General features: G+C 39.9%; 2 protein-coding genes and 1 long non-coding RNA gene across 5 annotated transcripts; 2 read left to right on the top strand and 1 right to left on the bottom strand.

The window, feature by feature from the left end:
- The first annotated feature begins 658 nt into the window (after positions 1-658).
- LOC143902552 (atrial natriuretic peptide-converting enzyme) lies at positions 659-20,541 on the top strand. Of its 2 annotated transcripts, none has more exons than XM_077415552.1 (13): positions 659-982; positions 2,317-2,637; positions 10,036-10,219; positions 15,128-15,341; positions 16,075-16,446; positions 16,771-17,003; positions 17,133-17,339; positions 17,764-17,977; positions 18,164-18,309; positions 18,532-18,703; positions 18,879-19,123; positions 19,522-19,640; positions 19,817-20,541. In XM_077415552.1, exons 2-13 carry the CDS (start codon positions 2,590-2,592, stop codon positions 19,988-19,990), a joined length of 2,328 nt encoding a protein of 775 aa, XP_077271678.1. In that variant the 5' UTR covers positions 659-982; positions 2,317-2,589; the 3' UTR covers positions 19,991-20,541. The 2 variants fall into 2 exon arrangements, with proteins under 2 accessions (XP_077271678.1, XP_077271677.1); XM_077415551.1 differs by having other exon boundaries at positions 659-1,150.
- LOC143902560 (uncharacterized) lies at positions 10,089-15,197 on the bottom strand. Its single transcript, XR_013258403.1, has 3 exons — positions 13,668-15,197; positions 12,039-13,163; positions 10,089-10,217 (listed from the first exon to the last, which is right to left on the bottom strand). It is a non-coding gene; the product is annotated as an uncharacterized LOC143902560 (long non-coding RNA).
- Positions 20,542-20,649: 108 nt separating the features above from the next.
- LOC143902553 (pyridoxine/pyridoxamine 5'-phosphate oxidase 2) lies at positions 20,650-23,103 on the top strand. Of its 2 annotated transcripts, none has more exons than XM_077415555.1 (6): positions 20,650-20,808; positions 21,514-21,662; positions 21,729-21,828; positions 22,192-22,266; positions 22,495-22,694; positions 22,810-23,103. In XM_077415555.1, the coding sequence occupies exons 1-6, from the start codon at positions 20,767-20,769 to the stop codon at positions 22,814-22,816; spliced, it is 573 nt and encodes a 190-aa protein (XP_077271681.1). In that variant the 5' UTR covers positions 20,650-20,766; the 3' UTR covers positions 22,817-23,103. The 2 variants fall into 2 exon arrangements, with proteins under 2 accessions (XP_077271681.1, XP_077271679.1); XM_077415553.1 differs by having other exon boundaries at positions 22,805-23,103.

Here is a 23,103-nt window from a genome sequence, read left to right as displayed (position 1 = left end):
CGATAATAACAACGTGAAAGTGCATCCACTACGCCGCTCCAGAACAATTCCACGTCGTGCCCAGCTTGAGATACACCGTGGGAGTAAATTACCGTAAACTCCAGCACGTCTGATCAAAAAGTTGACTTTACTTGCGACACCGCGCGCGCACGGTTGTCTCCTTAAATGTCTCAACAGCAGGCACCTGCACGAGATTTGCCGTTACGCGCTTCCGACACATCGAACAGTAATGTATTGTCGCTCGTAATCCGCGGCATAATTAGCGGCGGAGTGCAAAGCCGTGCAAAGGATAGCGGGAAAAAACGAAGACAAGTCATCACTGGATAGAAAAAGAAAACGAGCAAGGAAGGAATAACAGATCTTAACATAAGCGAGAAAATAAATAGGATGCGAGGATTCGAAGAAAAGCACAAACGTAAAGATAATTATGACAATTAATAAAAAAGCAGAAGAGAGAGATGAGAAGAAACGGGGCCAATCGCGACTAAAACAAAAGGGCTCAAAACTGGCATAAGAAGGCATAAAGAGAAAAAAAATGAAAGAAAGAGCAAAGTCGAAAGTTGAAGGAGGTGCAAATGGAAACGGGAGGAAGGGACAAGAAGGGATGAAAGGGGCCAGGAAGAGACGAGGGACAGACGTCCTTGCCCCGGACTAGTCCGTAACTGTGCCCTCGTGCGCGCGGACGCCCGTGGAGAACCGGTAATGACGTGAAAGTGCATCCACGAGGAGCGAGGAGGCAGGCAGGCAGGCGGGCAGGCAGACCGCCGCGCCGCGCCGTTCTCTCGGCAGTCTCGCCTCGTCCAGGACAATCCCCTGGATCCCGTGGCGCGGGGCCGGATCGGAGAAATTGTCTGCCTCTCGACGATCGAAGTGCTCGCCTGACCGAGGTGGTGAACGTCTCGTTCGCCGCGCGCGGTCGCTCAGTCGTCTCCTTTCCTCGAGTGCGTTTTCGCCGCAGCTGCACGCCGATTCCACACGAGCGGTTTGTTTTGCTTTTGGCCGACACGCGCGTTCAAAGTTCGTAATCCCCGGACGGTTCTCAGTGACGTGATCTCTCGAAGGCATCCCTTTCTTCTTCTTCTTCTTGTGATAAATGTGACACACTGTCAATTGGAAAACGGAGTTTTCATCTGTACGTTTGACGATTTGGGTACGAATACCCGCCGAGACAGGAGAAACCTGATTTATTGTATTCCGAACGTGCGCTGCGTGTGATACGGTCAATTTAGAATAAGATTGTTGATACATATTTATATGCGAGAAACTGTAAAAATTGCATCGCTTGTTTGATACGTTCTACATTTGATTCAAACATGATATATGTGATTTATGTGTAAAGGCATTCCTTTAATTATGGAAAGATTATTAAGACTGAGACTAATGTTAGCAAGAACAGATAAGATTAAAGGATACGTGTTTCTCTCAAGAGCGTTCACAGATCCTATAAGATAAATCTAGTATACATTAAGTTTTAAACCGTTACACACACATTACATAAACTAGTCCTGGAGATGTTTTATACATGAGGATATATCAATCTTCGTGTGTGACTTACCTGCATAATTCTTTTTAATAATTATTTGATTGTGCGATTATTTAAACTGTATATATATTATGTCATGATTTTTATCTTAGCAGTTTTTTATTTTAGCAGTTTCTACGTTTTAAAAATTAAAAATTATCAGTTAGATTGCTTATTCTCTTCTTAAATTTCATAACAAAAGAGCTATATAAATATGTTTAAAAATTATAAATGTAATAATTATTTTATGTAAAATTCTCAAAATTTTACATTTATGTCATTTGTTGCTTATTTGCGCAAAACTGCATTGAACTTGTTAATGCTTTCTTTATGGCAGTGTTTAAAAATATTATTTATTACATAATATATGGCAACAATTTGTTTCAAAGGCATTATCAACGTGAAAAAATTATATTTTAAAGTATAAAGTTATATTAATTATACGAAATAAATATTCTCTTTACATATCAACTTCTAATTCTTTCGTCAATAAAGTCCGTTTTTATATTATATATAACTTTTCAATGAAACTTTGAAACTGTTATTAAACTTTATGGTTTCTAAATTAATGAACATTAGTTTCAATAAAAATGGTAATATTAAACGATAAGTACAGACTTGCTGAGAAAATACCAAGGAACGGCGCTCTATGCCGAACGGAAGTTTCAACAGCGGTAAACGACTGATCGCAATACGCACGGCGATCGACGTGCATTTATTTAAAAAAAAGTCCATAAATCCCGACATTTCCTAGAGAATAATTGCACGAGTCTCTAAGTATTTCTTCTTTACAGCGAATGGGACGCTAATATCTCTGAAGCGGAAAGCGGCCAGGCCTGCGGGAGATGTATCTTGCCGATATCCAGGTTTGCGGTTCTTAATAAAAAAAAACAAAAAAAAACAGGAACGGACAATTGATCATCTTCGGTCATCCATCACCATTGATACGCGCGCACGCTCCACGAGGAAAAGAAATCCGCGATGATCCCCGTGACTCCTCGAGCCGGCCAAATTCTGGAGGAGCGCTGACGAAGCGCGGGAGTGCGCGATCGCAGGCAGAAAAAAAAATGACCGTCGCGATGGAGCACAAGCGGAAGAGCTCGTGGGACTCGAAGGTGAGACTCGAATATGTGGCGCACTTTCCCTTCGCGGGGGGATCTCCTGCTCTCTGCTTTCTTCATTATACCGTCGCGTTATTAATTAGGGAGTCGGGCCCTCGTGCGAAAAACGTCGCGACTCGATTCCTGCATGCGTGGAATCGAGCGGAGACGCGCGAGGCGTTATGAATCCTACATAGAAGAATGCATTGTTTAACGGCGGACGGTATGAGTAACGGCGAGTGTTGCGCGTTCGGGATATACTTTCCAGTTTCTTCGGATCGATCCTCCGACGTTCCCTAACGGGGCCGCGAGGCAGATAATTCATGATAAATCCTGAAGCGAACATTTCAAACGTGCGCATTTTCGAACGCTTGTTATTCTAGCTTGGCAAACGCGTATCGTGCACACCACCTTTGTTCGAACTTGCACTTAAACTTGCTTTATTTGAAGTCTTGTGCGAGCGGAGAACGCGAAATGGCGTAATGTTGCTTTGTTGCCCGACGCAACGTCATATTTCTGTCTCGTGGCTGGCTTTGCAAATAATCATTCCGCGGATAAGGTGCCCGCCTCTTCTATTATCCAGAAATGATGCTGCAGATTGGAACGGTGGAACAATTGCGGGACAAACATAATCGCTCCCATAACTCGCCGCTGACATTTGAGCCGGCGAGTAAGTAGGTATCGCCCCGTGGCGAGAAAGCGCAATTCTGATTAATTTAATCAACTCTCACGCGGCGTAACATTATAATATGTATATATTTTTTTTTTATTCACGAGACGAAATGAAACGAGATTAATTCCGTTCCTCGCGCCCGAGTTCTTCCAGTCGTAAGAAACGGTGCCGAATGAATCAGCCGCCCACAATAACTTCGGTGAAAGTCGCATCGCGCATCGAGCGTTGATGCTCACCATCGTGTCCTTCGATTAATTATTCCGATTAATTTTCTCGCACTACAGAGCGACGTAAAGGCCATTGAAAGGCTAGCGGGATTGTCGCGGGAAAGAGACTCAACCTTGAACTCGCGCGCGTTTACTCGGTCGTTGATACTTGAATATACTCGGCATTATTCCGATTTCTGGATATTGTCGTTATTTGTCATTTTATAAGGATGTTCTTTGTATAGAAATTTTTATTAGAGCACAAATTGTGTTTAAATATTGCGTTTATTTAATTGCATGCTCGAGGTTTTAGCAAAATTGTTGCACGTTTTTCTCTTGCAGAATAATATACATGACGATTTTAGTTTTCGTATAATTTTATAAAAACTATCGCTGATTAGTATATTAAGGAATATTTCAAGATCTGATAGGATTTTGAATATTTTGCATTGGAATAGGTCGTCGAATTTTGAAGCGTTGCGTGCGAACGACTGAAAGGCAAGACGCACCGAGAGACGATTCGTGGTTTGCAAGTTGATACCGTACGAATTATTTTTGCGGTCGTGTTCGTTACCGCCGACCGTTGAATTATCGTGGACACGATTTTTCACCGACATAAATTATGCAAGAGCCGCGCAGAGTCGCGCGTATTTGAAACTCGTCGGACTGCCGAGTGCATAAAATGTGTTAAACGAGTTGTAAATTGGTCAAAAGCCAAGGTTTCCCCAGATTCGTTCAACCTTGTTCTTCCAATACTGTTTGACAAATTTCTATATGCGTGACGCAAATATAATTCTGGTAGTCGGTATAGTCTCTTTCCGCAACGTTGATTTGAGACGAAGAGAGTCGAGAGAGAAAGACGGCTGATGGCAATAACCCTTTTCCAAGTGAACAATGATTCTGCGTTTTGTTGTCACTCGCTTCAATGATTCGCCTTTCGAAAAGGAAATCGAGAAACTTGTCGCGCGTTCGTTTAATTGAAAGGATAACGTTCAATTAGCGAGATTTCTTCATCAATAGTGCTAATTGCCAAGTGCGAACGCCGTTTACACGTGAGCGATTGTGTCCACCTTGGTCCACCTCTCTCGGCGATCAGGAGCCTGATCTATCTGGTTTTCCTCTCCAGACCGATTGACCTTGTTCTCTAATGACCCCCCTTGGCCACGCAGATACCTACGCACTCGGCGGCGAGTTGACGAGGAACTAGGCTGACCGGAATGGAGAGCGATGCGTTAGGTGGGTTGGGTCGTCTGGGTTGGGCCGTCGTCATCTGCTCTATCCCCGATACCGTTACTTCATGGACACACGATCGCGCTTGGTATTCTTCAAAATCGCGCGTGACGCACGTCGCGCCGACGTCAAACTCGGATGATTGATGGCAGTCTTTGATTGAATATCATCAGGAAGTCTACATCGGTAATTTCACATCGGTGTATTCCTTATTTATTATCTGTTCAATGATAAAAATTAAGTACACGGTGACGTCATTGATAATATCTTTGCTCACTGAACTCTTCATTTTCTGATTTGTCTCCTTTTCTTTGGAACAATCGCAATTTAATTATGGATATATAACTAAATTTTAAATTGAAGTAATTGTAATAATCTTAAAAACTTATATCATAAATCGAAAATTGTATCGTTTGAATGTTGAAGATCATCTCGGAGAATCATGCGTTCACATCACATAACTGAACTCTGTGGGATTTAGAATGGCGCGGAACGATTCGAGACAATTTTCTTCGTAGAATAAGTATGCCGATTATCTTGATGACGAAGGACGACAGATTGCAGATCGGAGATCAACTCCGCTGTCATTTTTCTCGCGATTGCTTTTTGCTGACGAGTACTGGCGTCACGTTACGGGGGCTTACTTGTCACCGCGTAGACAGTACGTATAATATGACCGAGCGGATTGTAATTCAAGACGGACAGAAACTCGTTTCTAGATTCTTGCTCTTTTGGAAAGGTGGCTTGGCGTTTGGTATAACGGTTATAACGGTCAAGAGAGTCACGAGAGAACAGTAGCTCCGATGACGCTCTACAGATTCTTTCCGCCGGTCATCGACACTTATTCTTTTCAACGGTTGACACGCGACCGACACGTTTTCCGGCGACAAAAAGAGGTCACGTTTTTTTTTTTTTACATTATCGTTCGCATTACGCATTTACAATCAATTCTATTTGCGCAATATTCATTAACTGGCTCGTGTATACGTGTGCAGGAATAATTTATAAATGAAGATCTAATGCACAAATATATTTTATACGAGGAAAAAGCCTGCATTTTTTTTTCAAAGTATAGGATTTAGAGATTAGCATCGTTAAGATACCGTTGCGAGATATCTTCTTTATATCTTAATACGCGATCTGAATCGTTTCTTTAACGATTATATAGAAACTTCTTTCTCTAGCATTAATTTTTACATAAACTTGAGGTTTCTCTTTACGCGCGGTTTCACGGGGACGTAAATTCGACGTGGCTTCTCATTTTGGAGTGGAAGCAATTCTTTTACCCATCGGTAGAAAAACGGTTTAATGGATCGGTAGCGTTTACAACGGTCATTATGCATCGACCTATTATTATGGCGATGTCTGATATGGTATCGAGAGGCAGTTGGGGGCTTGGGGGCAGTTCACCGCGAGAGACCACGTGTACTTTCGCGAAAGTTTCTGGCCGTGAAGAGCGCTTTTTCTATCGGCCGCGGAGTCTAATTTTTCCCGGCCTTGAAGTCACTGACCGCGCCTATTAACGGAAGAGCTCGAAATGCGCCGGTCAGCCGGAGCGTGTCTTAATCTCTTCCTGCAATCGCTACCGAGAGGCGCTGCGTTTATCCGCACTGAAATTCTACTTTCCAATCTGGTGCGTCCACCAGATCGGATCGGCTCGTCTCAAGCGCGAAACGGCCCATTATCGAGATCGGCAGCTCACAACCGCGGTCAACCGCGTCGATCTTACCCGGCATTTGCATTCCCCTTTTTACATAGTCTCCCGAAGATAATGGCTTTGTTTATTTGCGCCGTTACAGATCCGCGAGCGAAGCACCAACGTTCGCGTGCATATATGTTCTCGCACAGCAATGACCGTTCTATATAAGAATACAACTTCGAAGATCCGCTTCGAAGAAGGAAATCCGTATTCGCGTTCTTGCCTCGCGTCGCATTTAGCGCGAAACGTGGTCATCCGATCGCGAGTTTCATTCTTCGAACAAATTGTTATGCATTAATATGTTCGGAACTTTTAATCATTAAAGACAGATATTAAAGTATTTTTAATCGTTGGAAATAGAGTTGTGTGAAATATGTCTAATTTTAATTTCTATAAATAAAATCAATTTTTTAAATATTACTATTTGTTTCCCATTATGCATTATTTTCTCTTCGCGCGAACATCTTTCGACATAAAGGTTTCTCTTTTCGTGGAAGATCGTCCTGACCTTTTCGCTTTACTGGCGTGCGAGGAATCACCAGATACTTTTACTTCGCAGCATTCAAACGCGTCGTCAATCTTTTTTTGCTCGTCGTGGAAGGAAAATTGGTCAGGCTTGATTTCCGGTTCTTTCACTTCGGAAGCCTCAACAAGGGATATGTCGTGTGAGAAAGACTTTTCAGCGGAAACATTAGTCGTTACCGAACTAGGCTAAAACTAGGCGCGAAGACAGTACGCGAACTTTCATTTGACTTTCGTAATGTCTTTCGCACCATTGTTCGCCAAAGTTAGTCTTTTTGTCGTTATCACAAATCTTACGTAACTATCAAACGAAATACTAGTACATTCTTTAGCTTCGATTGACACTTATAGATAATCTAGACTGAAACAGCATATTGCTAAATGCACATAAAAATATGTTGGCCATCCCTTTTTACCTTCTAATTACAATTTTCTTCAAAAATAACTCTTCTTATTTTTTATACATACATATTTAAATACGATCCAAAGAATGTTTGCGTAAAAATTATTATTTTTATTCGCTTTTCGCGCAAAGAAGTCCCGACTTATACTTAATTTTAGCAACTTTAAAGCGTACAATGTTTATCATGCTTCTCGCTATATGAATTGTACGAGCGGAGTTTGAATTGAGAAATAAAACGTTTACAATGCTTGCCATTTCTAATAGCGTTGTGATATTACATCAGAGCCAATGATGCGGAGCAAGTAAAAATCGTGCACAGTCCAGTGCATTGTTCGCGAAACTGATATCCACGAACGAAAGGCAACTTCTCGCACCCGTGCTATAGTACATCGTGCTATCGCCAGTTTCATAACGGGCATGGGGGGCATAACATTTTTATAACTCGCTCTTATATAAGTGACACGGTGCAAGGAACTTTTCCGCAACCGCGATTTTGCGGTTTCGTGGGGGAATATTTTACAGCTAACGTTGTACCACTTCGAATATTATGTCCCTCGTATCCGAGGTATATTATAAGTTAATTATAATTTTAACACGCACGCATTGCAGACACATAAATCTATATAAGACAGATATAAATATGTTTTCATACTTCCTCAATAATTCTTCTTTACAATTTTGCTACACGATATATCATTACAATTTAATTGCAGCTCCGCATTCCAGTATTCTCTATTTTCTTCTAACTTTTCTCAAGTTATCCCAGCTTGTACACCTCGATAAATAATAGGTGCAACGAATCGATTTTGAATCGCGAACGTTTGTGACACAGTTCAATAAACCTATATAGTCTGCAATTACACGCGTATATCCGTATCGCATTAACTCAGCTTAATTAGATAGTGGCTGCTCGGACGTGAATCGCGCCGCGGAAGTGATTGAAAATAGAATTCGAGATAGCATCTCGTTCGCCAGCTGCTACGTATTGCGTGTTTGCGTCTAAACACGGGTTCCCATGTGCGTACACCGGGTCGCGTGAGAAAATCGGTCGGCTCTCACGGACGTATATAGTTCGAGTATCCACATTACCTAACATTTAGGTTTAGATCGTTGCTCGCACTCTGGTCGTTCGGTGTCTACTTACGCAAAACAATTAAAAACACCTACATTTTTTCAGTGAATACGACAAAACTTAACGCGTGCGACAGGATCAGCTCGACGCGTATCGACGCCGGCACGTAAAAACGTGGCTCGTCGAATTTCTATACGAGTAAAACGTTTCGCACCCGCACCGTTTAGGCGGGTTTTGGCCTTTAGTCCTGTACGACCTTTGCGCGGCGAAAAGCAACCCGGTAATCCAGGCGCTCTTTCGCTTGCCCATCCCGGTTGCACAGGCGCGATCCTTCGCGCCGGAGCGTGTGCCGGGCGTAGCATTTGAACGAACGGAGTGGAGGCGTACAGGCACATTAGAGGTGCCTCGTTGTGGGCTGCAACCGACCACGGAGATGCATCGTAACGCGACGGGGAACGCGATTAAATAGACGGAGGCTCGCCTATTTAAATAATTTATTTATGAGTGATCCGTGTCGCTTGGATTTCTTGGATGGATTCAGATTCACGTTCGTTATACGCGACAGCCTGCACGCTCAAGCGTGCGTAGCTCGTACGCACAGTTTCGTTAATACCATCGCGCGATACGCAATTACATATAATTAAGAGAAGGAGATGAGTGGTTGAGACTACGGATATTTTTATTTATTTTTGGATCACGAATCTTCTTATCTTTCTAGAAACAGACACGTGTCCTTTTTTCGGACATTTTTGCGTATCAAAATTTATCCAAAAGCAGCAATGATGTTTTCTATAACTTTCGTTTTCAAATAATTCGTTCTGTGTAGCTCGCGACCGAATCGCGACTCGGTTCGGATCGTGTCGCTTTGTCTCAACTCTGAGACGGAAGTGATGCGATATCGTTAATGCAGTTCGTTTCGCAATGAGGAATCACGGTGATCCTCGTTCTTTCGGATTGGTAAAAATTTATTGATGGCACGAGGGAGCGGATTGTTTCATCAGCGTGGAGAAAGACACCGCCCACTATTATTTACTGAATGGTTTCAGCAATCTTGCTTTCGTAATGCTATTACTAAGGCTTTATTTCATTACAGAAAATATCTTTAAATATATAGGAAGCGCACGAAATATAGTAAATAATACTGGTAATACAGACGCTAGTTTGCACTCATTCACGTTGTGCATTTCCTATTAAAGATAACAGTCACGTAACGCGAGAGACCGATCATAATTATATATATAATGCCCATTTTTTTATAACTCTTTGATTTTATTTGATTTTGTGACTGACCGTGTCCTATATGATCAATAATTATTTTAACTAATTGTAAAATAGCCTTTTTTGCTTTACCTGAAAATTTCTCTAAAGCAATTTGACAAACGGAATCATATTCGGCGTCCAAAAAACTGAGAAATGATTATTTTTGTTTTTGTGCATTTTTTTCATTGAATAGTATTATAGATTATTTGAAGAGGTTTATACTCCTTTCATATTCAAGAGTATCATCCACTTGTCATTTTGAGCACCGTATTTATAATTTATGGCGTATTGATCAAGAGCAACAATTAAAATCGCCAGTGTAAAATACGAATACATTTTTGTCCGCAGATTTCAGTGAGCACGGTGAGCACCCGAAGATTCAGCCGTGCCGGAACACCAAGCTCGATCCTGTCGTCCGACAGCGACATTCGCTTCACAAGGAAGCTCGGCGGGCAGTATCGCTGCGGATGCTGCGTCCTCGCCGCCTTCTTATTCTTCCTCCTCTTCTCGGGTATTTCCATATATCTCGGCTGTAAGTACACCATAGAAACTACAAACAACATGAAAGTCCAAGAAATATGAACAAAAGAAGCATAATTTTGTATATAAAAGATTTATGAAGAAAACATTCCTCGACTGCGCATCTTAATTGCTGTTGATGTTTGATATGACGGTTCCGATATATCTTATTGCTAATTAATCTTTGAAATATGTATCTTTCTGTCTTTTTACATTTAATTGATGTTTATTTCTACACGTTAAAACAAATTTAAGTTATATAAATAGAGTCTTTTTTTTTATATAGTTATGACAAATGTTTTTATATAAAATTACTGTAAAAATTAGTGTAGCCTTCTCTAAGCAATAATTTATTAGTACGATTATATAGAGCATTGCGATATAAAGATAAGGCTTCGTAATTAATGTAAGATATTTCAGATTAAAGTCAATTTTCGCGTTTATGAAAATGCTCTTCGACTGATTGCGAGATATCTGTCTTATTAATCTCGAAATGCATTGGCCTCTCATTTTTGCAATTTACAAAGTTATTGTACTGTAAAGAGATCATTGCTCGACGCACTCGAGAGCGATGCTCTTCTTCTTAGGTCTTAGAAAGTGAGCGTTCTGTCGAACGATTTAATTGGCTGCGCATTAGCGATGATAGATCGTGCATTATTCGAAACGTGACGCGCGTATATACCATCACGCCGTGGCTGCTGCGCTGTAACCGATCGCCGCGCTACACGCCGCGATGTTATTTTAAGTAAAGCCTGTTATCCGCGGGGGCATTTTACTGAACCGAGATATATTTTCGTCACGCAACGCGCTACGGCCGCTTTCACTCGCGCCGTTCTTGCGTATACGCGTCGAGGGGTACCGAGACGAGCAAATGCAATTACTCCACGGTTAACCGGCAATCGGCGGCCTGGCGGGCGTGAAATTATCCCGCCGGCGCGGCGCGGTGTAACGCATCGCGATCGCGGATCGCGGGACGACGGATGCGTTCACGGTGCATATGGCATGAACGTTTCGCGGGCTGTGAAGTGCGATCGGCGGCTACTCGCCGCTTTGTCCGAATGAATGGCGTTTCCTTGTAGGCGCGTGCACTTCACCTTGGTGTATCACGCTCGGCGCGCACGCCGTATACGTACGACGAACCAGATACGAAGGAGGGAAATAACTGTATCTTGCATTTACATTACATTAGAGCGAGGGAGAGACGGAGAAAGGGAGTGAATCTACATATTAATCGCAAAATGACTTGGAAAAAATAGATTGTGCAAGTAAAATTTCTGAGATTTCTCATTTTTCTTGTCAGTTTAACGAGAAGAACTGCATAAAGCACTGAACTCACTGGAAAAGCGAAGATTAAAAATTGTATTAATGAATAAGAATTATATTGTCCTAATTTTAGGTGAAACCATTTCGACGTTAGTAGTAAAACGGCTTTTAAATACAAAATTACATTTATATATATTCTTTAATCTTCAATATAAGTAAGTAGTATTACTTACACTGTAGCATTAACCGCGTTCTTTCGAAAGAAGGAAGTCCCGGTACTACGAGTAGAGAGTGTACGATAACGGTGAACGCGTGATTTGCATAGAAACATCAGTTTAATAAAATTATGTATTCACAAACGACATGTTATATCAAAAGATTTATAAAAACAAGATCTTTCGTAACGTTATTCTTAATAATGTGGTTCTTTTCCTACAACGCGTTTACTTGATACTTGGTACCAAGGCACTCATTATAATTAACTAACTGTTCTCTGCAGGTTTAAAACAATTACGTATGCGACATTAAAGAAATATATATAATATATATGTATGTATGTGTATACGTACATCTCATAGAGAACATCCAAGAATCTAACAGATTTTCCACGGTATTCAGGATTCGTCTCGGCATAGCGAGTGGCTAAGGTCAAGGCCGCATATCCTCGACGTAACAATGATCGTTTGTTACGGAACGGCGACTTGAATGTTCTCGCGGGATCTGCGAACGGCCACGGCGACTCGCCGCGCGAATCGGGACTTTCAGTAAGGGGAGATCGTACTAAACGCTTCTCGATAGTAGACGAAGTTGAAGTTAACAGAGAAATTAATAGACACTTCTTGAGCGATATGATTTAATTAAGAGATACGTGGTATACGACAAATATTTTATATTTCATTGCTGGACAACAAAACAGTCGCTCAGACTGAGAAAATAAATGACAATAACGGCACTATAACTGTGACCGAAATTTCTTCTTTCGACGATAATATGCTTCTTCCGAGAATGACGCCGATTTTAACGCGACTACTAGGAAAAAGTTCGATCAGGAGTATATGTCGGCGCTTCTTCGAACACTCGGTAACTCGGTCAGACCGTTATGCGTGCGTGCTGAAAGACCTCAATGGGCTTTGGCCGCATCGTCTTCTTCCTGCCTTTCATTCTCTACTCTTTTCTTGCAAATACCCTCCGTCCGTTCGGCTTTGATCAGCGATGTTTAACGTATATATCACATGTCAGCTTCTTGCGCTGTGAATTTTACCTTAACGCGGCTATTCTGCAAATACGTCGGGAAAAACGATGTCTATCGCGAATTCGCTCGAGAGTGATTTACGCCGCACTTAAACTTAGCTTGTTAGTCGCCGATATATACGCATCGCGCACATCCGTGTGACGTAGCGAGTAGCATGGAAATCAGCAGTTCTCATCGCCGCTTAATTCGTGTTTACGACCGAGAGAAATAAGAGGTCATGGAAGATGCTGCACGAACGTGCTGGTCCATTGAGGCTTTCAGCTGGCAAACGTATAACGGTCTGACCGAGTTGTCGGGCAGATGAGTATACGTGCCCAGTTCAAGGCTCGACCTTAAAGGTGGGGATCCGTGTCCTTGAAACATTTTGAACACCGTAGCCTATTCAGCGAATTAGCATTCGAATGGCGAACAGTTGGCCACTACTGCAAAAAATGGTTCCTACCTTAAAAAATAAAAAAATTAAAAGTGGTTAATGTGTGAGAATAAGAAAATAAAATCTTTATTATTATTATTTTTTTTTTTTCAATGAAAACCTTTCTTTTCTTGCAGAGAGAAGAACAGATTTTATCCTTAGTATAAAATAAACATTTATTATATATTTCATATTATTTTACATTATATTTATACACATCGTACAATTTTCTTTACTTCGAGAATTATTTTATAAGCTTGACAAGGTATAATGAAAGAATCTTTAAATACTTGTACTCGTCGCTAGATAAGATTTGAATTTGGGTGAGAGTAATTTATCAGAGTACTATTAGATTAATTAAGAAGCAAAATTAAATTTATTTATGATTTACATATTTAATGGAGTAACTGTCTTATGCTAAAAATACATGAGAAAGTACTTCTAGGCTCATGTGCACTTTGTATGTGCGACAATGCTGGATATCCCATGTTCATTAGTCACATATGAGAAAAATATACCGTACGCCATGAGTACCTCGAGTATCACGTCTCGGATCCAAACCATACAGCGCCAGCGTACCCACGAGGAAAAGTATAACCATAGGCGTCGCAATTATCTAGAAGTAATATTACATTATCTTCTCTACAATTTCAGCAATTTGAATTAAATATAAACTTTTGAGTACCTTTAAAAAAACTTAAGTAGGAATAAGCTTTCAAAAAGAAGAGAAACAAATTGCGCAAAATCTCTCAGATTTTTTACAAAGAGATTGTACGTAAAACGCGTAAAGCCTCTCTAAGTAAGGTATAAAAACTTATACGTGACGATGTGTTGCGCGAGAAGAAAATACAAATGAAAAAAAAAGAAATCGGATTGATCTAAATAATTAATCCAAGTTAAAATGTGAAAAAAAAAAATTAAAAGAGAGTTAAAAGAACGTTGCCCAATTCTCAGAAAATCTTCAGAAAAAAATATTTCGCCGCCCATGACCGTATACCAAAGGGTCAAAGAGGTTCTCTCGCCGGGGTAAGCCCCGACGAAACGAGGGGGGGGAAGGGGGACCGGTGAAAGGTGATTCCTAGCGAGAAACCGAGATCCCTGCGGGCACCTGCGTGCTCCCGATTTGTCTCGTTTTGCCCGGCGCGCGGAAAATTGGCCGCGCCGACGACGTTCTAATGACAACGCTCGGCGTGCGAGACCCGCCTCGACATTGTTGGCACGTTTTGCACGCTCGACTCTATCGTTTGCCGATCGTACATACATTAGAAAGCCAGATTGTGGTACGTACATACGGCGAATTACGGTGAGAGACCCCGCGCGCGCACCGCGACGTTCTAAATTCCTTCTCGCGGGGCTGCTTATCGGTCAAGTCGTTTCGCGAAACTTTCAGCGAGCCTCCGCGCCGGCATCGCGGCAGATCGCTGTGACCTCTCGTAAATTTGTGAGATCCTCGTCAGCAGACTTCATTTTGACGGCAGAATTTTACCAGCATGGAAATACAAAATGCCATGACTGGAGATGGAGGTGACGCATAATAATACAGCGAATGATTTATTTACGCGACAACTTGGAGGAGCTTGGTGTAATTTCCGCGGATGTAACACACGCCGGTAATCAACTTTCATTTTGCATCCACAGCATAATCCAGGCTCCATACGGGAGCCTTTTTACTTTGATTAATGCGACTGCGTTGAGTAATACGTCTATTAATGTGATCGATGCGCGTGGAGAGCAGTGAAATTATATTGACTCCGCTCAGGTCTCAGCTCATTGAGCTAATAATCATATTTATTCATACCTACCTTTTTAGCCTTGACATGCATCTACAACTCTTGAAATTCTTTTTTTTTTTACACACAATACATCTTTTCATTACCATATACGCATGAGATTTCTCATACGCTACGTTTGGCGACATTTGGATTTCCTATTTTTTTTCTCACGCTTGCCTTATATTATAGCAACCAGCACAAAATATTTTTCTTCTGTTCCAGACACATTCCTCACGTCGGATCCACCTGGGGATCAGATATTTCTCGCGACATTCCGAGTTACCAAAGGCGATTCCTTCACCGCGGAGTTGGCTGATCCCTCTACCGAGGCCTTCCGGATACGATCGCGAGAGTACCGCGACCGCCTTAATCTTATCTTCCGTCGCAGCTGGCTGAAATTATCATTCCTCGCGGCGGACGTTCTGGCACTCGACGGGTAATGCAAATATTAATATCTCTGGATTCTCGATTATCTTATCTTCTACATTCGCCTTCGCGCCGCGTTACGAGGCACGCCTAAAGACGCTTGCAAAATAAATTGTGCAACAGCATCCAACAGCGAACGCGTTACGTGTGAGATCAGAAAATCGGCCAATTACGAGACCACGTATGCCACGAGCTCTCCCTCGGCCAGTTTTCCCGCCGCGGCGCCGTGAAATCAGTTTTCGTAGACGACGGGAAAACGATGGAACGAAGCCAACCGATGTCGCGGAAACCGATGAAAACAGCTTGCGGCAGCGCGCGCGGGAGAGAAATCGGTCGCGATCGTTTCGCAGCTTTCTCGTGATTTCACGACACTTGCTCCTTTCAGCGTTCAATGAAATGTAACCACCATTATTGCGGCCATGCTCATCAATAATGTATCACACTCGAGTCTGTAGATTTCACTCGATTTATCCTCACCGACGGTCCACGGAGATGAGTCGCATTATCGCGGAAACGCATCGTGGGATATTTAACATAATTAAATATAATAAAAGTAAATTAAAAATAAACAAATTAACTCGACAGATTTCCACACCAACTATAAATCATAAAATTATGTATTATAAATATTACATAATATTATCTTTGAATAACTTCTCTTTTAGTCAATAAATTCTTAGAGAGTTTCCTACTTTTTCCAACATTAAACAGTTTATATAAATATATTTGTATATAATTTATAGGGTGGAAGGCCGAGATTTGGTAGTGCACTTTGACGTAAGGTTTGACCCGCGATATCAAACTATAACTACCGGGAATATCGTGGACATTCTATCGCGAGAATTGAATCCTGAAACCTCGCGGTACCTGGCGAATCTGACGATCGAGGCAAAGAGCCTCGAAGTGCAGGAAAGTCTGAAGGCCCTCAACGCGCAGAGCAGTCCGCAGTCGACCGTCTCGACGTTACCGCCGACAACGACGGCCCCTCCGCCAAGAAGATGCAGCAAGCTGGACTTGTCCTACTGCAAACATCTGCCTTATAATATCAGCTCGTACCCGAACATGTTGGGACATAGATCGTTGGCGGATGTCCAGGAGGATGTTATCGCTTTTAGGTATATCTCTCTAGACTCGATAATAAGTGAACTCAACTAGATTTAAAAAAAAGCGTCTCATCTATTTTGACAGATTGAAATTAAAAACCGTACACTGTATTACGCTTATTTCATTGAACGAAAAATTATTAAAGAGAATATGGAAGTTTTGTTTTTAATTGTGTCATCTTATGTCATTTTAAAATTTCATTTTTTATATTTTATTGTTAATTACAACATTAAAGACTGCGGTAATTGCAACGAATTTTGAGCTTTTCTTTTTTTATTATATTTTTAAATTAAGAATGTGATTGTGTGTGTAATTAATACTGTGATTGAAATTAGAGAATTGGTGGACGCGGAATGCTACCCATTGGCTTACGACTTCGTCTGCCAAGTACTGCAGCCTGCGTGTCGATCGAGTCAACCGGAGGATCTGCTGCAACTGCCTTGCAGGAGCTTCTGCAGGGAGTTCTGGAATGGGTGCGGCAGTCGTCTCCCCGAGAAGATAAAACACGCCTTGGATTGCTCCAACTTTCCGGAGTATGCCGGTCCTGGTAGTTGCAGGCCGAAGCCAGGTGCGACTAATTACAGAATAATTAAATAGAGTATTTAATTATTGTTAATACAGAACCGTCTTTCTTTGGCCAAATTACAAAAAGCACAGTATCTTATGAGTTAATTAGTCAATGTGAACATCAATATAGGATGCGTGCAGGCGCTTCAGTCGAAAGCATTATCTCCGAGGATTTGCGACGGCGTGATTGATTGCCCAGATCTTTCTGATGAAAAGAATTGCGCCTACTGCCAGGATGGTTACATGCATTGCGGAGTAGGAAGAAGCTGTGTGCCACATACGAAGCGATGTGACGGCAAGATGGACTGTCCGAACGGCAGCGACGAGAAAGATTGTCGTGAGTAATATAATAAATAATAATTCAATTCAATTCAATTCAATGGCGCTACAGTCCAAGTCGGACCCTGGCCTCCTGCGGGTCCGTGTTGCCGTTGAATCTGACCGTTCCGAGGCTTTCGCTTTCCGTCACAATGTTGTTTTATGGGGACAGGTTGTGAGCCTATCGCCTAACTCGCGTTGGGGGTCGCCCTTTTAGTCGCCTCTTACGACAGGCAGGGTCTATCCTGGGAAATATTTTGACCCCGCTCCCAGACTATAAGTAATAATAGCGAAAAGAATTGCACTTGAGGAAGATGAAAAGAAACATTAATTTAATTTTGATGAAGATATAATGTTAATTAAATCGAAATAAATGTGGCACATGAAAAGCTAATTGCAGCACTGTAAATGTCCTGTATTTTTTATACACGCTTTTGTCACAGTATTCTTGGCGCCGAGCGTCCACGAGCTAAGATCGCAATCCTGGAGCACGCCGCACGTTGCGAAGTACAACAAAGAGGGCTACGTCGTATTCAATGAGAAAGGTACCATCGGCAAACTTTGTACGGCGAATTTAAACGCTACTCTACCAGAAACGGAGATGGATAATGTTCTCCAAACAGCAGCGAGCTCATTGTGCACTCTACTCACATATACGTAAGTATCTCTTCGCAAAAATCTTTTTTTAAGTTAAAATAAAAATTTGGAATAGTCAAGGACTAAAAATTGACACTATTCGGATATTAACTATAATTTGAGATCTATCCACATTTTATATAATCACTTCGCGCAATTAGAATTTCATAACTTATAAATCATTATTTTTTTGCAATTTTAATATAGTGGCGTAGCTTCCGTTGAAGTAAGAACTGATGACGAAGAGGATGTCCCGTACGTGTACATGGAAGATCCCTCAGCACCGGAAATCACATTCGTCCGGGCTCCTTGCCCCAGCAAGGAAGTTCTGTACGTCCGCTGTTCTGATCTCGGTACGAATCTTCTACTTATACGTATAATACAATTTTTCATTATTTAAATAAGCATTTTGGCGCAATTATGCTCTAAATTTTTTCTAATTTATATTCTTTTAAATTAGAATTATTAATTATATTATTATTTTCTATGTGCGTTTGTATGTGACTTGATTTTCACATTTATGTTATCTTTCGATTTTGCCCATTTATATTTTGATTCTGATTTCTAAAAATTAGAGTGCGGAATACAGTCTCTACGTGCTAATGGCGGTACTAATGGTCTCAATAAAATAGCAGAACCTGGTGATTGGCCTTGGCATGTTGCACTCTTCAAAGAAGGAGTTCACGTTTGCGATGCCACTCTCGTGGCAGACAATTGGTTGCTCACAACCGCGTATTGCTTCCAAGGGTGAGTTTAACTTATTACTATAAAAATATATACCGTATTGAGAAAATTCTTTTTTACATTACAGAATTATGAAGTCAAAGAAAGCAGTTATCAATTTTAATATATTACATTACATATATATTGTATATGTTACACGTACACTCCTAATTTTTACGGTATCTATTTCTTTTTATAGTCAACCGAAAGCGGAATGGTCGGCTCGACTTGGAGTTGTACGACTTTCGAGCACGTCACCCTGGGAACAAGAACGCAAAATCGTCGGTATGATCAAATCACCGGTGGAGGGCACGACCGTTCTGGTGAAGTTAGATAGACCGGTGACGACCTTTTCGGACTTCGTGAGACCGGTTTGCCTGCCCTCCAGCGAGGATCCACCGAGCAACACATCGCAATGCAACACTCTTGGTTGGGCGAGAAATCGTACGTGTACAATCGTGATGTACTACTGACCCTCACTTTTCAAAATCTAGATAGTCTCTTTCTCGAAAATTAAAATATTTTTTAGGCACTTATATAGAACATCAAAGAATAACTTTAACTATTAAAAAAATCGACTTGTTATTACGTTATCGTAACATGTGTATTTTTTACTAATAAAATATTTAAATTAAAAAAATGCATGCCAATATGCATATTATATTAACAATAAAAATCTAAAATTTTATTAGGTAGTAGAAAATAAATCAAAATGGAAAACTATATTAAATGTTAATTTGTAACGTTTAATTTTTTACTTGAATAACTTGAAAGACAAAGCACCGCAGACAAAAACTGCTTGAAACAAAACATATAATATTTCTCTCTTTTTCTCCTGATAGGCGATGTGTTACAAAGGGTACAACTCAAACAAAGTGCAATGGAGAAATGCGAAAATATCAGTATTCCTTCAGTGAACAGTGTCTGTACCGAGCAAGCATATTCTACAGACGATTGCAACGTAAGCTAAAACTTTTCAACATAATTATCTTTAAACTGTTTTCAATTAATTTAATTCTTTAACTTTTGCAGGGATTCTATTTTGTTGTTTCTCAAGACACAAATATATTCTAAATAATAAGCGGAATTAATAAATGATACAATAACAGTAATATTTTATTATTTTAATTTTAATAGGAAGAAGAACTCGCCGGCAGTTCGATGCTGTGCCTTCAAGAGGATGGTCGGAGATGGGCGCTGACGGGTATCGGTAGCTGGAGGATAGCTTGCTCGAAGGACGGCCTCGAGAGACCTCGGTTGTACGATAAAATTTCGTCGCATATCGATTGGATAAAGGCTACCATTGGTTGAGAAGTCCGTTTACGAGTTAACACCTGTCTAAACGTACCGCGAACGAGACATATGCTCGACATATGACGGATCCCGGACGAGAAATATGACCATTGTACTAAAACATGGGACTGATGTCGAAATTGTGATAGAAATTTCTAAACTGTTACGCGCGGAGAATTGTTACTGTATACGCCGATAGAGACTCCATCACATCCGTTTTGCACGAATATACATATCGTTACATATTGTTATCAATACATGATTTTATCAGGTACGACGTATCCTGTTACTGATCACCGGAACGTGCAATCGTATTCTTGTAAATACCTAACGTCTTCTTTATGTCTAGGATGAAAGTCCTTCGTTACCGTGGCATAATTTTTTAACTTATTTTTGTCGCTCTACATTTATTCTACCATGCGTATACATAGTTGCTTTGTATGTTATCTCCTAGATTCATATAATTATTTTAGCGATTACGATGCATCTATACGTTTGTAAGATCGTTCACACATTAAAGTTTCCTAAAATAGTAATTTGATATTTTAAATAAATTTTTCTCTTCAACCCTCTCGATGTTTCAGATGATTTATCAGCGGAAAATTTATAATCTTATGGTGCATGACGAATTATATAACGTGTTGGCAGTCTCGTCGAAGTGCACTTTACGCAGAATCATGCGCAGTAGGTGGGAGATGACAGGCAGGGGAAGATGAGAATCGATAAGAACCTAAATAGTAGTAGTGTAAGTTGTCGACTTAGTCGAAACGACTCGTTGATTATTTACTGGAAACATGGCACGGCGTTTATTCATTTCTACGATGATGAATTTGATGGTAAATTTTTTCGAATAATTAATAAATAAATTAGTAAAATTCGAAGAAAATACGCTTGCTGTTTCTGCATGAGAAAGATGACGTAACATTGAATACCATACTAGAATAACTACTCTGAGTAACAGGTGTTTGTGTTATTATTTAGTCCAAAAGCATTATAAATTTACGTGATATGACAATGTCGATTGATTTTCAAGATTATATATATATTTGATATATTGAAGTTTTCAATTTAAATTGTGCATTGATTTAATTTTTATATCTTGTTTCTTTTATCTTTTTTTTTCTAATTAAAATTTCTTACTAAAATTTTTTAAAAATTGCCAATGTTTGAACTGTTTAACTGCTAATCTAATGAAATTAAAACCATGAATTGATTGGCGAAAATTAATTAACGTAATAGAGAAAGAAGATTTACTTTTTCACTTTTTCAGCTCGTTATTCGTTAACAGAAAAGCGTGAATAAAAACAATAATATAAAATATAATATAGAATAGCCTTGTTTCATTCGTTTATGTTAAAGTATATCTTGTAATTAAAATTATCTTCTTGGAACGCTATGTGGAATACATCTTGTTAATATTTAACTAAGAAAATTCCTTATCTATTTAAAATAAGACAACTGATCTATTTAAAGTAAGGTAATTGTTCATTTATTTAAAAATAAATAACTGCTTATCTATTTAAAACATGTACTTTACAAAGGAAATGGCAACGACTGGCAAGTACGTGGGTCTTGCAAAAATTTGTCCAGAAGACAATCCCGTTGATCTCTTCAGAATATGGCGCGACGAAGCGATAAGATTCCAAACCGGATTGGTAGATGTTTGTTGTCTAGCGACTGTCTCTTCCCCGTAGGTATAGCCTAAAAGTGTACTATCCAGTAGGGAGATGTGAACTGAACTTATTCCGTGTCTCAGAAATTGCAAAGTCAGCTCGAGAAATATGATGTTACGAGAATTCGATAATGACGGTTTTGTTATCATGACAGACGCACGCAGTCGGAAAGTAAAGGACATGGTAAATATTAATCTCGAAATATTGATACAATTTATTCTAAAGAAAGTTTAGTTAAACATTACCACCATATAAATCATACTATGAATTATACAAAAAAGACGTAAATTCAAACATGCTTCTTTCCGAATTATATCTCTTTAACATTGTAAGTATAAACGATTTTAGTGGAAGACTTACAAAGAGAGTTGTAAAAATCGGAAAAGAATAATTTTTAAAAATATTGTTTTGAAGGAAAAAACAGACTCTTAATCAAAAAATTGGGAAAAAAACATACAATAATTTTGAAATTTAATTCACTTCTTTAGTGCTTTGATATTTTCAAAATAATGAAAATTTTACTTTTATTACCGTCTTTCTTTACAGGATTATAATTCATATACTGCTATGTGCTTTTTGTGGAATTATAAGAACGATTTAAAACATCATGTTTTGCGACAGGCAAGTACTTACATAACTTTGGAATAATTCATCAATTAAATATTAAACGTACTTGTTAAACTGTTCAATCTTTAATATGTTAACATTTATTCAGATATTTTATAACTTTTGTTACTTTTACTAGTGAAAATATAAAGTGAAAGTATCCCTGATAGAACGTACAAGAAACATTTCTAACGGTCTGCGCTAGAACAGGTGGTGCTTAAAATTCGAGAAATGATGATTTAGGTGAGGATAGAGGGATCGATGAAAAAACTGGAAAGACCGGCTTGTCAACTCGTATACGAGAGAGAGCCGTTGCACTGCAAAATCCGGACCTACCTATGCCATCAGGACCAACCGGCTAACTGGGACGATTTGAATCGCCGGTATAATGAGATATTAGTACAAGCGTACAAGGGAGACGACCTACCAATGCCGGATCATGTGTAGGTTTTCAGCTGAATTTAAATAACATGTGGCGAACATAAAATCTAGATATATGAGAGTAATATATTTGTCATGGACAAAATTAAGGCAAAGTTTTTTGTGTTTTCAGCGTAGCCTATAAATTATCACCTGAAATGATGGAATTTTATCACTCGTGGGACCAATTAATCGCCGATCGAATACATTACAAAAAGGACGAGAGCAAGAATAATCGTTGGGATTATCAAAGAATAGCAGCGTAATTTTGTATAATTGCGTGTATTCGCTCTATTTTTGTTAGATCTGATCTGATAGACTCATTTGTTGTTTAAAATTCGGAGTTATTCGGTGATTTTTATAATCGTATTTATAATACTCAGACTGGATCTTTACTATTTCTAATTGCAGCAAAATAAATTCTACGATAAA

The sequence above is a fragment of the Temnothorax americanus genome, unplaced genomic scaffold, assembly GCF_048541705.1.
Source record: "Temnothorax americanus isolate GAGA-0224 unplaced genomic scaffold, ASM4854170v1 Scaffold4, whole genome shotgun sequence".
Taxonomy (NCBI): Eukaryota; Metazoa; Arthropoda; class Insecta; order Hymenoptera; family Formicidae; genus Temnothorax; species Temnothorax americanus.
Note: the sequence above shows the minus strand (reverse complement) of the source record. Positions and strands in the feature narration are given on the sequence as shown.

What these genes read in the sequence shown, in the direction of transcription:
- LOC143902552 (XM_077415552.1), top strand. Translation starts at nt 2,590, where the DNA reads ATGACCGTCGCGATGGAGCACAAGCGGAAGAGCTCGTGGGACTCGAAG. An exon ending in GAGGATGTTATCGCTTTTAG is followed by an intron (nt 16,447 to 16,770) that starts GTATATCTCTCT and finishes GATTGAAATTAG; the next exon opens with AGAATTGGTGGACGCGGAAT. An exon ending in ATTCTACAGACGATTGCAAC is followed by an intron (nt 19,641 to 19,816) that starts GTAAGCTAAAAC and finishes TAATTTTAATAG; the next exon opens with GAAGAAGAACTCGCCGGCAG.
- LOC143902553 (XM_077415553.1), top strand. Translation starts at nt 20,767, where the DNA reads ATGGCACGGCGTTTATTCATTTCTACGATGATGAATTTGATG. An exon ending in CTACGATGATGAATTTGATG is followed by an intron (nt 20,809 to 21,513) that starts GTAAATTTTTTC and finishes TACTTTACAAAG; the next exon opens with GAAATGGCAACGACTGGCAA. An exon ending in AACATCATGTTTTGCGACAG is followed by an intron (nt 22,267 to 22,494) that starts GCAAGTACTTAC and finishes ATGATGATTTAG; the next exon opens with GTGAGGATAGAGGGATCGAT.